The sequence below is a fragment of the Pygocentrus nattereri genome, chromosome 17 (genome assembly GCF_015220715.1).
Source record: "Pygocentrus nattereri isolate fPygNat1 chromosome 17, fPygNat1.pri, whole genome shotgun sequence".
NCBI classification, from domain to species: domain Eukaryota; kingdom Metazoa; phylum Chordata; class Actinopteri; order Characiformes; family Serrasalmidae; genus Pygocentrus; species Pygocentrus nattereri.
In genome coordinates this window covers 22375529-22391084 of record NC_051227.1, presented here as the reverse complement: position 1 = coordinate 22391084, position 15556 = coordinate 22375529, and the positions used below count along the sequence as shown (strand labels likewise).

At 37.5% G+C, this 15556-nt stretch overlaps 1 protein-coding gene across 5 annotated transcripts in view; it reads right to left on the bottom strand.

The window, feature by feature from the left end:
• nbeab (neurobeachin b) overlaps positions 1–15556 on the bottom strand; it is a 481645-nt gene that overhangs the window by 232616 nt on the left and 233473 nt on the right. For 4 of the 5 annotated variants that reach the window (XM_037546398.1, XM_037546400.1, XM_037546399.1 and 1 more), the window contains one exon: positions 13415–13856. In XM_037546398.1, coding sequence (XP_037402295.1) covers positions 13415–13856 — 442 coding nt within the window. The remainder of the gene's footprint in view (positions 1–13414; positions 13857–15556) is intronic. The other variant, XM_037546401.1, reaches the window with a different exon arrangement.

Genomic DNA, 15556 nt, shown 5'->3' with positions numbered 1-15556 from the left:
CAAATAATTAAGAAGCTTAAAGACCAAACAGAATGTCATGTCCTTCTTGTTGAGTGTCCAGGCATCTAAATGGCTTGTTCATGGTTCTCCTGATTGTCTCCATCCATCTTGTTGCTGGTTGTTCTCTTCTACACATAACTGTCTTTTATGAGAAGAACCTACTCATTGGAATATGTCCAAAATAAGACTAGTTATCCAGGGTATGTGGGAGAGGTGAGGTTTGACCTGTACGCTTAAAAACGATGGTTCTTCAAGGGCTCTTCAGTAAAGAAAATGATTCTACACAGAACCATGAACACTAGATTAAAGGATGATTAAAGGGTCCTTTGCATCATGAAAGGATTCAGGTTTATGGATAATTTCTTTGTATGGTTCTATATAGAACCTGTTTGAAAAATGTTCTGCTACTGTTATGATATCTAGCCTGTAACAATAGAAGAAACCTTTTTGGTGCTATTTAGAACACTTTTCAAAAATGGTTCTATGTAGCACCATACGCCATCAATTTGAAGAACCCTTTTGCAAGAACCCTCTAATCATGCAAAGGGTTCTTTGAGTGCTCATGGTTCTGTACAGAACCATTTTCTTTACTAAAGAACCCTTGAAGAACTATCCTTTCTAAGTGTGCTCTTATAACAGAAGAACCATGTTTGGTGCTGTACAGAACCCTTTTCAAAAAGTATGTATATAGAACCATCTACAGCACATTCTCTATCACTCTGAACCCTTTCATGATGCAAAGAACCCTTTAATCATGCCTTTGAGGTTTTGGTTGTATGTAGAACCATTTTCTTTACTTAAAACCCCTTGAAGAACCATAATTTTTGTGTTGTGCAGGTCAGGGATCCATATGATCCATAATTTTGCTGCCCAAGATACTCTCAGAAGTTTCTGTCAACTCCCAAGTTCAAAAGCATCAAAGATCTTGACTACTGGATCGTTTGTTGTTAATAAGAGATCAAAGTAGGAAATAATTACATGTAAATAATAATTTGCCAGTTTTATTTTCCAAACAATTGTTAAAAGCACATCTTTGTGCAAAAGTGGTCCAAACTCTTGAAAGGTCTGAGATCATTCGGCCTCATTCAAAAATATCTTAAGTTTTTTCTTCAGTTTGTTCTTGAGAAAGGTCCTAAACTCACAAGTGTTCTCTGTTCTCACCTAAGAACAAATCCCAAATGAGAAAACATTGGTGGATGTCAGAATCTTCATGGAAATTGAGCAATTGGGTTTTAAGAAGAAACTTTGATAACACTTTTTATGAATGTCACATTTGTAAGCATCTATAAATGCATTTATAACATGTTATAATGCATTCACAAGTATTGATAAAATGAATTACATTGAATTACACTTCATAGCCATGTTTATTATACACTATGAATTGTTAATGCAATGCATTATAAACACTGATGGCAGCACCAGTTTAAACTCTGAAATTTGAAGCCTGTAATGAGCTTTATTGTGTATGTTTTAGTGTTTCAGTAAATTCTTCAGTAAATACTTCAACTTGAAGCCTCACTCTTAACACTAGTGGAGACTTTATTACAGTATGCTTCACTTTACTCAGAGCAGACTAATACAACTTATGAGCTCTGATAAATTGTTACAAAGAGTACTTAGTTAACAATTCATAATGCATAATAAGCATGGCTATAACGTGTAATGCATTTTTATAAATATGTACAGCCATGTTTATAATGCCTTAGGAATACATTATAATATGTTATGAATGTGTTTATAGATGCTTACAAATGTGACATTCATAGAAAGCGTTACCGAAATTTCTTCTTAAGAATTGAGTCAGTGAATGAAGCCCACTGCTGTGAAATTTAATAAAGCCTTTATTTTATGCCATTATTCTCAAGCTAGTCACAAATCCTGTCACAAATATTTACACAATATTGTTCTGTTGGTAAATGTGTTAATTGCAACCCAATAAGGAAAACATGCTCATGTATATGGAGAAGAGTCTGGTGTTCCAATTTTTTTTGGATTAGCAGTCTAACTGCAAGCTATATGGAGGATGGGTTCCTCTTATAAGACTCTGTTCATCCTCATGCTTGCAGTTTTTCTTGTGACTGCTGCCCTCAGCAGTACACATTAAGGGCTTGGACTATATTCCTGGAAAGCTTTGTGACAATGTCTGTAGCAAAATGAACTACACAAAATAAATAAGCTGAAATGGAGGTGAATTAAACCCAATCTTATAGCACACATTTATCACTGTTTCATACTACTGTTTAAAAGAGACTTTTAAAGCAGTCTTATTTAACTGAAACAACGCCATCAATTATCTGTCTTTGGTTTAAAATTCTAGCTTCGAACATCTAAGCTTTCATCTTTAACATAGGCATCCCACTTGTGCCATCTGCTTAGCTGATTAAAATAAAGGCTCTAAATATAGACACTAAGCATGTTATCTTATTAAAAAAGCCCCAATTATCCCAATTAACTTACTAAAAGGAGCCCAAACCATGTCCATAATTTCCCCTAGTCTATTTATACTCATATTTAGCAGAAAATCACATGGCTTTCACGGGTGCAGGGATGAATCACCAATATATTTAGAGCTTGAGAGGGTCACGAGTTAGCAATAAACTCTTGACCCAAACTAAGAAGCCTTATAATAACAGGGAACTGAAGTGTAGAGATAAAACAAAGTTGAGATTTCTATGCTTATGATGAGATGATTAGCATATGTGCAGGTAAGTTTGAGAGTATATAGGTTTGTATGTGCTCATGTGCATGGATATGTGTTCACATGCATATACAAAGAACATGTATGAGTGTGCATTCGCACATGCACGTAAGTAGTATCAGCGCATGTATTTGTTTGCATTTACTCTTATCTTGTCTGCAGTTACAGATAGAGCTGAGAATGTGTGTGATGCAGTACAGGTCTGACTGAGCTGTCACCCGTTAAGCCTGCAAGTGTACAAGTCAAACCCTCAGGCTGTGCGTGTTAACAGAAGAGACAGTGTACAGAGAGCACAGAGACACATTCTGCATCTGCTCTGCTTTTCCACCACACATCCTCCAGCATCTCCTTTAACCCTTAGAAGTCAAAGATATTATTTCTATTATGCTGTAGAACACAAAATAAATTGCCAATTAGGCCACAAAATTCAATGCCATGAATATGAGAGAAAAATGTAATAATGAGTGTTTTTCAAACTTTAACATATCAACTTAAATGTTTTCATTTTATTTTTTTCATTCAAAAGTTTCAAAGGCTTAATCCTCTTGAATGGATTATTATGGTTATCAAATGTGTTATTATAATGTCGAGTTCATATTTTTCCATTGAAAGCACAAGCTTTGTCAGTAGGTCCGAATAAAGTGACTGAAGAGATGCCACATAGCAGCTATATTTCGGTATGTTACGAATGAGCTTGAACCTACCACTATCCATCCAACTATACATTCTCTAAGCCACTTATCCTTCTATCCCAGCATGCATCGGGTGAAAGGCAGGACCCTGGATAGGTCAGCAGTTCATTACAGGGCAGACAATTTAGCATGTCCAGTCAACCTGACTGCATGTCTTTGGATTGTGGGAGGAAACCCACACAAAAACTGGGAGAGCGTGCAACTCCACACTGAAAAGACCCTGGTTGCCCGACCAGGGAATCGAACCTAGCTGTTGATATGATGTAACAGCACTTACCATTGTGTTGTGCTGCCTACCACAATCAAATATATGAAAATATGATAATGAGAGGATGTGTCAGAGAGCAGAAGGCCAGTGCACGAGCCCCAAATACTAACAACAGCTTCGGGAAGTGGCTTGAATCCACGCTGCCGATAACAAACTGCTGGCTAAGCTGGCTCATCTTAGGAGCATCTGAGCTAAGAAGGAGAACCTTCTCCCCCTGTTTCCTCATCCTTCACATCCCACTCTAATACCACCAACGTCAAATGGTGTGGTCCTGCAAATGCGCCCCTAGATGTTAGCACAAGAAGCTAGGATTAGCTTGGGGAGAAGGCTCAAACAGCTGAACACACAGCTGCACAGGTTCATTCTGGCTCATTGAAGCTTCAATGATGCAAATTTAGAGAATAAAGACTCAAATCTGAGAAGATAGATGTTTTTTTGTGTGTGGAGCTTTTAGCTTTAGCTATTTTCATTTATACCATTGTTAGCACCAGAGGATAATAGTTGTGTAGCAAGAGGGCTAAAGCACTAGCTATTCCAGCTCACTGAGGCTGCCCTAAGGCAAGCTTAGAGAACAAAGACTCAAATCTGAGCGAGTGAAATCCAGTGACTGGTGCCAGAGCGACAGAAAGACTGAATTTTTCTAATTATTAAAGTCATGGTGGGAGTTGAGTTTCTGTTCTGTCTTGCAGGGTAGTGGGGAAAAGGGTGGGGTTTAGAAACAGTGCCCTAAGTATGTATTTGCATGAATCTGCATATTTACAGATCTTCACAATCTTAATGAGTGTTCAGGATTAGAGATCCTCTGATGCCATTTTTAATAGTTTCCTGTGTTTAACAGTAATGCTTTAAACATATTTAACAATTCATTCATTCAACATAGATTTGTTAGGTTTAATTTATGACTTTAGGGGTATGTTATAAGTCATCATTAACATCTAGTAGAACATCTAACATGTAGAAGCGATACAAAATGACTTAGAATGAAAGTATATATATATATATATATATATATATATATATATATATGTGTGTGTGTGTGTGTGCATGTGCATGTGTGTGTGTGTGTGTGTGTGTGCATGTGTGTGTGTTTTTCCTTCTCCTGTAAAGTTACTTATATTGGTATTTTGTTCTGAAATCTGACAATTTGTTTTTGAATTGCAAGTGAAAAAACTATTTAAAAAAAAAAACACGTATTTTGTTTGCTCACATTGCTCAATAATTTTGCACAGTACTGTCCATCTACTTCCACATTACCAAAACATATATCAATCTAATTTAAAAATATTAATATTAAGAAAACTTTCATAATTTATCTGTGGCCATGCACCAATAAATGACACACTGAAGAGAAAGTGATATCATTTAAGATTTAAAATAATTGAACATTGATCATTTGTTGCTTTCTCTATCTTTGACACCTCACCATAAAACATCACTTAAATTTAAATTAAGATCTATAGTTTAATAAATTCAGCTAATAACAAAATTCCTTTTTTGTTAAAAGCTCACAGAAAGCTTACTGTCGTATTTGGCCACAAAAGAAAAAATGCTTTAAAAAGTTTTTTTTTTTTTTTTTTTTTGCTAAAAGCAATACGTAACTTATGGACTTGAACTATGCTTGGACATGAAGAAGTGTTAAAATAGCCATGGCCATGTCCACACTGCACCAATCTCAAGCAATGATACTGTTTAAACGCCATTACATGATTACTAAATAGTAGTAACATAATTACTTTACACTTTAATTGCATTCTAAACAACATATTTAAGTCTATACTTTTGACTTTTTCTCTTTGTTTCAATGTAAACTATAAAAATGCCAACATTTAAAGGACTGTGTCTTTTTGTAAAATACGACTGTAAAAACAAGAAAAGCCTTTCATCAAATTAAAATCATAAAATATCTCTGTATCCTCAAGTACAACTGTGAGATGGACTACAAGCTTACTATGTGCACTTTAAACAGCTTGTTCAGATGAGTTATGAGAGAGAATGAATCAATCTAAAATGACAAAATGCAGTTGCCCTCACCTCTATGAGCTGTAACTGTGAAGGCTGTGAACTGTCTGAAGGTTAAATAAGGACAATATACAGTACACAGTATAGTCCAGCAACACTGCTGACCCTGATACACTCATATCAGCATAACACACATGACCATGTCAGGGTCACTGCTGTGTTTAGAATGGTGCACAAATAAGATCAGGTCTGCAGTGCCTGCGGTGTAGAGGAGGTCTGATAACTCAGACGGCAACAGATGGACTACAGTCTATTCCTGCAAACCTGCAAGAAAGTGTTTCTGATAAAATGGCCATTGAATGTAGGCACAAGATCGTGTTGTAATAAGCATATATTTACCTCAGAAATTACATGGAAACATTTCATTAAACTGCATAAACTAATATCTTGGTGAGTAGATTTAAGTCACCTTTAATCTAGTCAGTGTATCTATTTCCCATTTTGAGAAATATTGTGCTGTTAGCAGGTTTTTCATTTGATTTCAATCATTTTATTCCACTCGCTCACAATGTCTTGTTTCAGGACATACTATAGACATTTCTTAGGATTTGATTTTTTTAAGAAATGATGCTTAAAATGCATCTGCCAAAAGGAAATAAGAGTTCCACTACAGAAAATAACTTAAAATAAGCAGAAATGAAAATTATAGAAATTGCTGTGGAAAAACAGACTGAAGACATTTTTAATGCAGTCAATACATCTAATATTTCTCATTTTGTGATTGCTGAATACTTGTTTAAAGTTACATAGAGATATTATTCCAGTGGTAGATAATTTTGCTTGTTTTAAGAAATAATGTAGATTATTTGTTTTAAGAAATAATGCTTGAGCAAGCAGTTATTTGCCAAAAAAATTGGTAACACTTTATTTGGATGGTCCACTGAAGATGCTTTGTAGAAGCTCAGTATATCATTAAGTAACACTGAAATAAATATATATTAAATGCAACTGAACTTAAAGTTGCATGTGAAAGATTCTGTTAACCACTAAACGTTACCTCAAGGCGAAACCTACTCCTAGACCTAATCCTTTAAACTCTAATCCTAACCTCAAGGTTGCTGATAATGATCTGAGTATCACCAGAAAGTTTGTTAATGATTTAAGTATCTGCAGATCTACAGGGGACCATCCAAATAAAGTGTGAACAAAAAAATCATAAAAAATGAACAGTATTTATCATTGTAGCTAATATTCAGTGGAGACTGCTGTAGGTAAACACAAACGCTGTGGACAAAGACAGACCTTAGCTCCTCATCAGTGCAAAAAAAGGATACCTTGGCAAGAGATAACATCTTAAATACTGTCAATACATCTCATAGTTCTCACCACTAGATAGCTATAAGAGTATTTTACGATCATTGCACTGATTTGCAGATATTTGTACCTGCTTTTTATAAAAATATACTATATCCAATGCTGTCTTATTTCACCGACAGATTATTTTCCTTTTTTCAAGAACAAGTAACATTATCTGCCAATGGAATGAGATCATTTCATTATCTCAAATGTGAAATAGTAGAAGCATTGACTGCATTTAAGAACTTTCACTTGCCAAGATGTCAGTTCTGCAGTGAGCAGGTCAAGGCAAATCTTATCAAACCATTTGCAAGACAAAATATTTATTGTAGAGCACCGTTCCAAATCTAAAACAAGTCTTCACCCTATCACGTCCATCTCAAACAAAACTGTCCGACACACAAACACTGTGCAGCGCAAGACTTTTCCTCTTAACATTCCAGCTAAAATATTGACCTCACACCGAAGCTTTCTACATTCTCCTGTTAGTATTTTGAGCATAAAAATGCAAAATAAAAAACCCAAAGTGATAAGATTTATTTCCCAAACACACTTTCTGTTTACTCAACTGCAGCTTTCAGCAGGTAGTTGACAGGTGGAGCTGATAATATTGGACTGATATAGCAGGTTCTAATAAAATATGTACACTTCCCATGAATAATGCATAGGCCAAGGGCTCATGAATGATGCATATTTCCCAACACATATTTTATTAATAGGATTTTCTTAATTGAGTTGGTTTGAATAAAGCAAGGATTAATCTTGGGATGAATATTAATAAGCCGGGGAGTTGATGCATTTTCAGTGGAATGCCTGGCCTGCGAAAGCTACGGCATTTCAGTCCAAAAATCAATTTAAAGGATCTTTTGGTGGATCAGTATAAATTAGTAACAAACCGTAATTGCAGCCTATTAGAATAATGTATCAATACACTCTGATAGATTTAAGCCACAATGAGGGGAGCGCTTTAAAATGGAAAAGGCTGTGATTTGAATTTGTCATGGAAACAGCCCCATCTGCAACCACTGCTTCCAGGGTATTGAAGACTAATTGAAAATTTCACCTTTAGGAAAGTTCCAGAGAGATGGGACCGCCCCTCCCCACCAAGCCCCCCTGGCTCTCTCGTGTTTGAAGCTTTTTCTTTTTTTTGATGTTGTCACTCCCAATCTATTGTGCTTCTGACAGACAATCGAAGCGGCCCTTCTAAGGCTGGCAGCTCATTTCGGTGGCAGGTGGCAAACAATTAGACACAGCAATTTGGGGCGCAGCGGATGACATTAAAGCGTGCCGGCCTGAGTAGTACATCGCAGCTCTGGCCGACAGCCTGTGTGAAAGCATTTCAAAAATAATACACTTTGCCGGGGCGACTCATTTCAGCCTGTCAGCCTCTATTAAGGAGCTGAGGGCTGAGGGAGATAGCAGAGGGAGAGCAGACCCCCTCCGTTTAATCTGAAATCAACGCCCTGGAGACCCTCCCTAACCCCCCTTCATACATGCACACAAATACAATGCAGCACCTTTGCTATTCAGCAGATACACCTCATCTGTGACCCAGGGCCATTTGCCTGTATTATTACCAGCCAGCGGTGGCTTTTGTTACACTGGTTTGCCATTTCCACCACCATCTGAGCTGTACGTACACATAATGATGGTCCATGCAAAGCAGCTGTTATGCATAGCCATCCACCTGCTGGCACTGCATTTATTACATTTACGCACATCTGGAGTGACTTACGATTCACTCATGTTAAGAAGTAGGTTAATGTAGCATTAAGAGTCTTGCCCAAGGACACTTAATGCCCTAGCTTAACTTAAATGCTGTGAAAAATGCTAGCAAAGATATGCAGTGATATAACTTAAACTGGACAAAGACACTTAATGAGGGTCATTTGACTCTGTTGCATCTATTTCTATTTTATTTATTTTTTAAATATCTCTGCAGTAAATGCTATTACGAATAGCAGTTGGTTTGATTTCTTTAGTGCCATACTTAACTGCCATACATGTCTCTAATATGAAAGCCATAAAGCATAACCCCAGTAATAAGCATTTTGATGAGGTTGCCATTAACAATCAGTTCTGCACAAAAGACTGAATTGGACTGACATGAAACATGTACTGGATTTCAAGTGTCACATGTGGAAAAAGGTATTTTTTCACTGTTTACATTGTCACAAAAATCTGTGAAGGAAAAAAATGGATTTGGGCCACTGTTCCCTGCAGCATGACCATAACCTAAAGCTCTGTTTGAGCTGGATTGGTTTTACCTCAGAAGGTGCTGTAAATGAGTGATTATAAAGTTTTGTGCTTCTAATCTAGTACAAATTTAAAATGGCCATATTGTTTACAAGTTGGATAAGTACAAACTGAATTACCTTTTATAATATGCCACACCTGCATCTCTCTCTGCAACTGTACACTGTCAGAGATAAAGGTTCTGTGCAGGTACCTTTTTCGTTCATCAAGTTACAAACAATGTAAATGTTTCCTCAAAGGTTCAAAAGTGGTTTTAAGGTTTGTGTACTTTAAATAAGTTTTTCCAGGTGAAAAGTATGTGTACCTTTTCATAACCTATGTTTTAAAACAGAACAATATAATAAAAATCTTGGAGACAAGACAGGATGTGTAGAGTCAGTATAGCTTAGAAAATGTAATATCAATGGATTTTGGTACAATTATGTTCCCTGACCAAAGGTACTGAAATGTGCCTTTGAGGATATCACCCCAGTGACAAGAGGGGTACTTCTGAGAGTGCTGACCTGTTCGCAGCAACCTTACAGCAATGGCTGTTTATAGTGACTGGAAGAGAAGGCTAACCAGTAGATGAATAAATGGGGTTTCACTTGGCACAGTTCCTTCATCCTCAAGTTCAAAACACGACAACTAAGGCCTAATTAGAAGGACAATACAATTCTGAAAGTACTTCTCACAAGGCAGCATGAAGGCAGCATTTATTCATTTGATTAAGTCCACTTTACTAGCCTAATGCTATTCTGTCTGGTATTGAGTGAGTTCAGTCAGTTTTTTTTGTATGTTGGTCTTATTTTAATCTGAATGCTGACATGAACCTTCAGGCTATGATGTTTTGATCCTGGCTATCTGGGGTAAGAGAAATTTAGCTTTTTCCCCACCATTTGTCACATGCCATCCTGGCTTGGATGAGATGCAGACATCAGGGTGTAACTGGCTGATGCTTGCTTTTTCTTTCATTCAGATTTTATGTGGTCATCAGGTTTTAGTCAAAGTAAAATTCTCAATCTATGCCCAAATGTAAATATGCACTAAATTTAGATGATAAATTTGGTGCTGTTTCAACAGTTTCAATCAGTGATACTTTGGTGTGTCATTGAAGCGAGCCAGCTTCTGACAAATGAGCATGTCTAACTCTAGTTTTCTACCATTTAAGTTTGTCACAATAGGCTTTAATCACTAAATTTCTAGGTCCTTAAAGAGACAAAGCCTACCACCAAAAAGCAACTGAATGGAACTTTCTTTCATTAGCCAGTTAAACTCAGCTCAAATAATGTTTAAAATGTACTATTAGATACTTAATTGAAGTTTTACAGAGCAACTGATAAACAAGACATTCTGCATATAATTTATTTTATATCCACAGCACCATTCATCATTCTGAACATATCAGAGATCACTTTACAATACTTTTCTACATGTATCTGCAGTAATATTGGTTTAATATTAATAACAGTAAGAGTAGTACATGTGTAAAGTAAGTTGAAGGCAAGTCATTTATCAGAGAATACATTTACGTTTTAATTCATTTGGGATGTCAGTATGAGATATGAACATGCAGTCCAAAAGCCTGAAAACATGCATGCTATCAGTACAATTTGTTATCAAGTGTTATGTTTTATTCACTCTTGATATTACTTCATGCATTAGACCATTATCAAAGTGCTATCTCCTTTGTTTATAGTAGGGAGCAAACTCTCAATCTCTGTATGCGCTAAGCAGCCAGCCCTAAAGACTAAGCGGGGATTTAGCGCTGGATAAATGTTTCCTTGCCTGAAACGGAGACGGATCGCTGTGAGATCTTATCTGGGCTTGGAATGTAAACACACCCCAAATGTTCCACTACGATTCACAGTCCTTTTCAAACACAGAAATTCTTAGTGATAGGCAATGCAGGGGATAAAAATGACTTACGGCTTGCTTACAAATGAAAAATCATTATGGATTTCTGCCAATGGAAAGGAATAATCCAGGTATTTATCATGGCTTGACTAAGATGCAGTGCACACTGTTATTGGCCTCAAAAAGCCACAAAGAGATCCTTTGCTTACAGACAGAAATCCATATATGTTAAACAGGCATAGATGAAAGCATTCACATCAAATGGAATACTGTAACTTTAACGAAGACAGGAAGAAATGAATCAAAACAACTCTGTTAATGGCTTTTACAGTAATGCTGATGCTTAGATATTGTCTGCCATCTTTTGGATTATTATTGATGTTTACCAGGGATACAGCAGCAGCCCTTAAAGTTCATCCAAGTTCATTCTAAGCATTACACTGACATATCAGTTAGGCCAAAAACATACTTCATGCAATTATGTACATATCATCACTGTCCAATGAAAAACAAGAATCTCCAGAATAGTAACTTTAGAAAAAGCAATGCGCTTTCCTTTTAATGTAAGTTAATGTAAAGAGCTTTTATTCCAAGTCATTTCAGAGCATTTCTATTAGTCCATTCATCATGAAATGTTCAAACAATGTAAAGGATAGCTGGTGTGTTAAAAACAGACAAAAATGGAGATACATGGTTTTCTTTGGACACTGACAATATTTAACACATACCTGTGGCATTTTTAAAGCTCAGGACTATCGAGGGTGATAGAGTACAAATTGGTGTCTGCAAAATGGGTCTACTGTTACACTCTGTTTACATGTTGGCAGTAGACAGAACGAATATTCCACTGTTTTCAGTGGAGCCACAACGGAAAATTCTGCCACTGCCAGCAGCAACGTTGCACTGACCGCACTTGTTAGCAAAACGTTCCAGCAAGAGTTTTCTCAACTTTGCCATCAGCCGCACTGATGGAATAAATCAGATGTATTTTTTTTAGAAACAGGGTCACTGAGATGCTTATGTTTGAAATTCTGCACATATACACCAAATGCGCATTTTAACCAAAACAGACTATCAGAAATATTAGTGTGTATTCAAAACACTATTAGGATAAAACCGTGCCTAACACCACTGCCTTGCACACGCCACCTTTACACTGCTGCACACCGTGTAGCGTCGCTTATTCTGCTATGAACAACATTCTTTAAATGGCAAACTGAGCATTAAAATAGAAGGTGAAGTGAGCTGCCACTGAATTGCTGTTGGAGGCAGAACACAGAGCAGGCCATGTCTCTCTTGTCAAACCTATGGGTACCAGCCTATGTGTAGCTCTAATCCTCAAAATGCAATCCACACTTCTGTCGCCTTAAGAATTGACCATTTGCAAAACTATGATCGCCAAACACAGTCATCTCCAAAAATTACTTCCTCCCTCAGACAAACTCTAAATGTCCTCACAACAAACCAGCAGTGAGAATGGCAGCAGCAGTAAATTGGCCAGAAAGATTAAGCTAAGAGATGGGGGAAGTGTGTTAGTGATGAAAACTTAATTCAGATACAAGCTGTCCTGATCATGTGGAGGATGATGCTGTTTTTATTTCATTCATGAAGCTGAAAAAGTTTTGGACTAATCTGTATGGAAGCCTAAATGCAGAGCTCACTATTACCAGGGGTACAGCTCTAGTGTAAGCTAAACCAGAAGTAGACTATTTTATTTGCTAATATACATTAAGCATGATATCTACCAGCAATGTTACAAAACAATCTGATCAGTTATCTAGCTAAATTTGGCTTTCTTAACAGTTAGCTGTAACAGGACAGTGTGAGGATAACTTTTAATGCAGCCACACACGCTCAGCCATTTGTATTTTTTCATTAAAGTTTGCTAAAACTTATGAGATGATGAGTCCACCTGAAGGGGTAAGCTTCCCTCCTAAGTATTAGACATGATTTTGCCTTAAATTGACCTACATGCATGTTTTGTCAACTCTCAAACATGCATGTCAGCAATGAAAATCTTGCAAAGTGAGTTTATATATGAATAACAAAATGTTTCGAAATGACACCTATGTGTCCTTCTAAATTGCTATGGAAGCTTTTAGTGCTATTGGAATAGCTATAGATGCTACCAGCCTGAACTAAAAGATTGCTGGACAAAGCAAGGGAGAGGTAGGACATCTTTTTGCAAAATATAAATATATAAATATATGATCTAACAAAGCTGAAAATTTAGAGATTTTTATTTTATTTGTCATCAACTACCATTTTTAGCTAGATGTTAGGTAAGAATGATTTAATCCCAACAAAACATCACTGTAATATCACCACCTAACCAGGCTGCTGTACCTGTCAAATGAGTGGAACTGCATAGGCAGCATGGCCTGGGCCTCCCTTTTGAGGGCCTGGTGGTCTGGGTAGGGCAGGGGTTCAGGGCCACTCTCTGTGGCCTCTAGCGGGGCCGCCACCAGGCTCTTCAGGATCTCCTTCACGTTGATGCCCTTGTTGCCCTGGCTGATGCTGGAGATGGAGGAGGCAGGCTTCAGCAGCTCCATGGAGGACGCCTCAGCCAGGTTCTCATGGGACTTTACCTCTGAGGAGAGAGTGCAAAGGAGCCCTCGTATGCCATTGGGACCACCAGGGCTGGGATCAAGGTCAGCTCCATTCAGCACGCTGGACATCTGCTCCTCCCCCAGACCAGAGTCCGAATGGGGCAGGGATGCCTCAAGGCTCGGCTCCCCCACCAGAGAAGAGGGATCCTTACTGCTGTCTGGGAACATCAAAGGGTTTTCTGTTGAAACACACAGGATTTCATGAGAAAAAACAATACAACATACAACTAAAACTAAAAACTAAATTTATGATGGCTGTAAAGAATATTTTTAAGGAATCTATATACAGTACTACACAAAACTCAGAGTTCACCATGTATTTGATTGCCAGCCAAAACAGCCATTAAGTATAAGTCATTCATTTTCATGAGATGTTTCTGATAAGTTAAGCTACATTACCCTTTTTAATCCCCCATTATTAATTCACCTCTGCATTTAACCCATCTGTGCAGTGAAACACCCACATACACATTAATGAAAGCACATGCACTAGGGGCAGTGAGCACACTTGCCCAGAGTAGTGGGCAGACTTAACAGTGCCTGGGGAGCAGATAGGGGTTGGATGCCTTGCTCAAGTCACGTGCTGATGGCTCAGGGGATAGAACTGGCAACCTTCCCATCATAACGCTGGTTCCCTAACTGCCAGTCCACAACAATAAGAGATAAGATAACCCACTCACATAAGGAAAGACAGAAGCAAGCAAAAAAAAAAATCAGGAGTTCATTGAAGAATTATTAATGAATATAGAGAAAATGGGATGCTTAATAACCATGCAAGACCTATTGGACCACCAAAACTGTCACCACCAGATAAACAGTACTAAAAGCTTTCATATTTAAAAGACGATCAAGCTCTTCTCTTGATTCAGATCTGAAAATCCACAGGTATTTCTGTCTATCCTTCCATTGTGACAACTCAGACAACTCAACACTGAGTCTGAAAGGATGTGTATGTGTCTAAAGTTGTTACTGAGAAAAGGAAACGGTAAAAAAAGAAGAAAATTAAGGCTTAATGGAATAAGCAGCAGTTGTGAGCACCTGTGTCAAGTGAGTTTTTTGCTGAAACAAGGATCTGTCATAACGCTTTTTTTTTAAAGTGATACTTTTTTGATCCCACACTCAGGGAAATTCCACCTCCACATTTAACCCATCCCTGAAGTGAAACACCACATACACACTAGTGAACACACACACTAGGGGGCAGTGAGCACACACTTGCCCGGAGCGGTGGGCAGCCCTATCCATGGCGGCCAGGGAGCAGTTGGGGGTTAGGTGTCTTGCTCAAGGACACCTCAGTCATGGACTGTCGGCCCTGGGGATCGAACCGGCAACCTTCCGGTCACAGGGCCAGATCCCTAACCTCCAGCCCACGACTCCCAAAATTTTGACAATTGTTTTGACAATTGCTCAGTGTATTTTTTTCTTTTTAAAAAACTTTTCATTAGCTTTCAACAGACATGTCACTTACATTCCTGTACAATGCAGAAAAACATGAATGGGTACAGTCAAGATCACAATCTGTACAAGTACAAATGTAATACTGTCACACTAAATAAGTGTAGGGTAAGTTTTGTGGGCATTCATTTAATGATCTGTGTTTTTTTATGTTAAACATTGGTATGTAAGTATTTCTAAAAGGACGCCTAGACACTTTGTGGTGACACTGAAATGATAGTTGTGAAGATTTTGTTACTGATACTCTGTAAATTAAAATGAGAATAAATCATTTATTTTAATATGATCTTGATGTTGTATGTAATGTGCATTTGTTCTCCTAAGAAAAGTGAGTTCTTTTTGCTGTTACAGGATGTTATGAATGGTAATGCCAAAACACTGAAATGAGTTGCACATTGTGTTTTGGTAAGTAAATTTTGTTTGT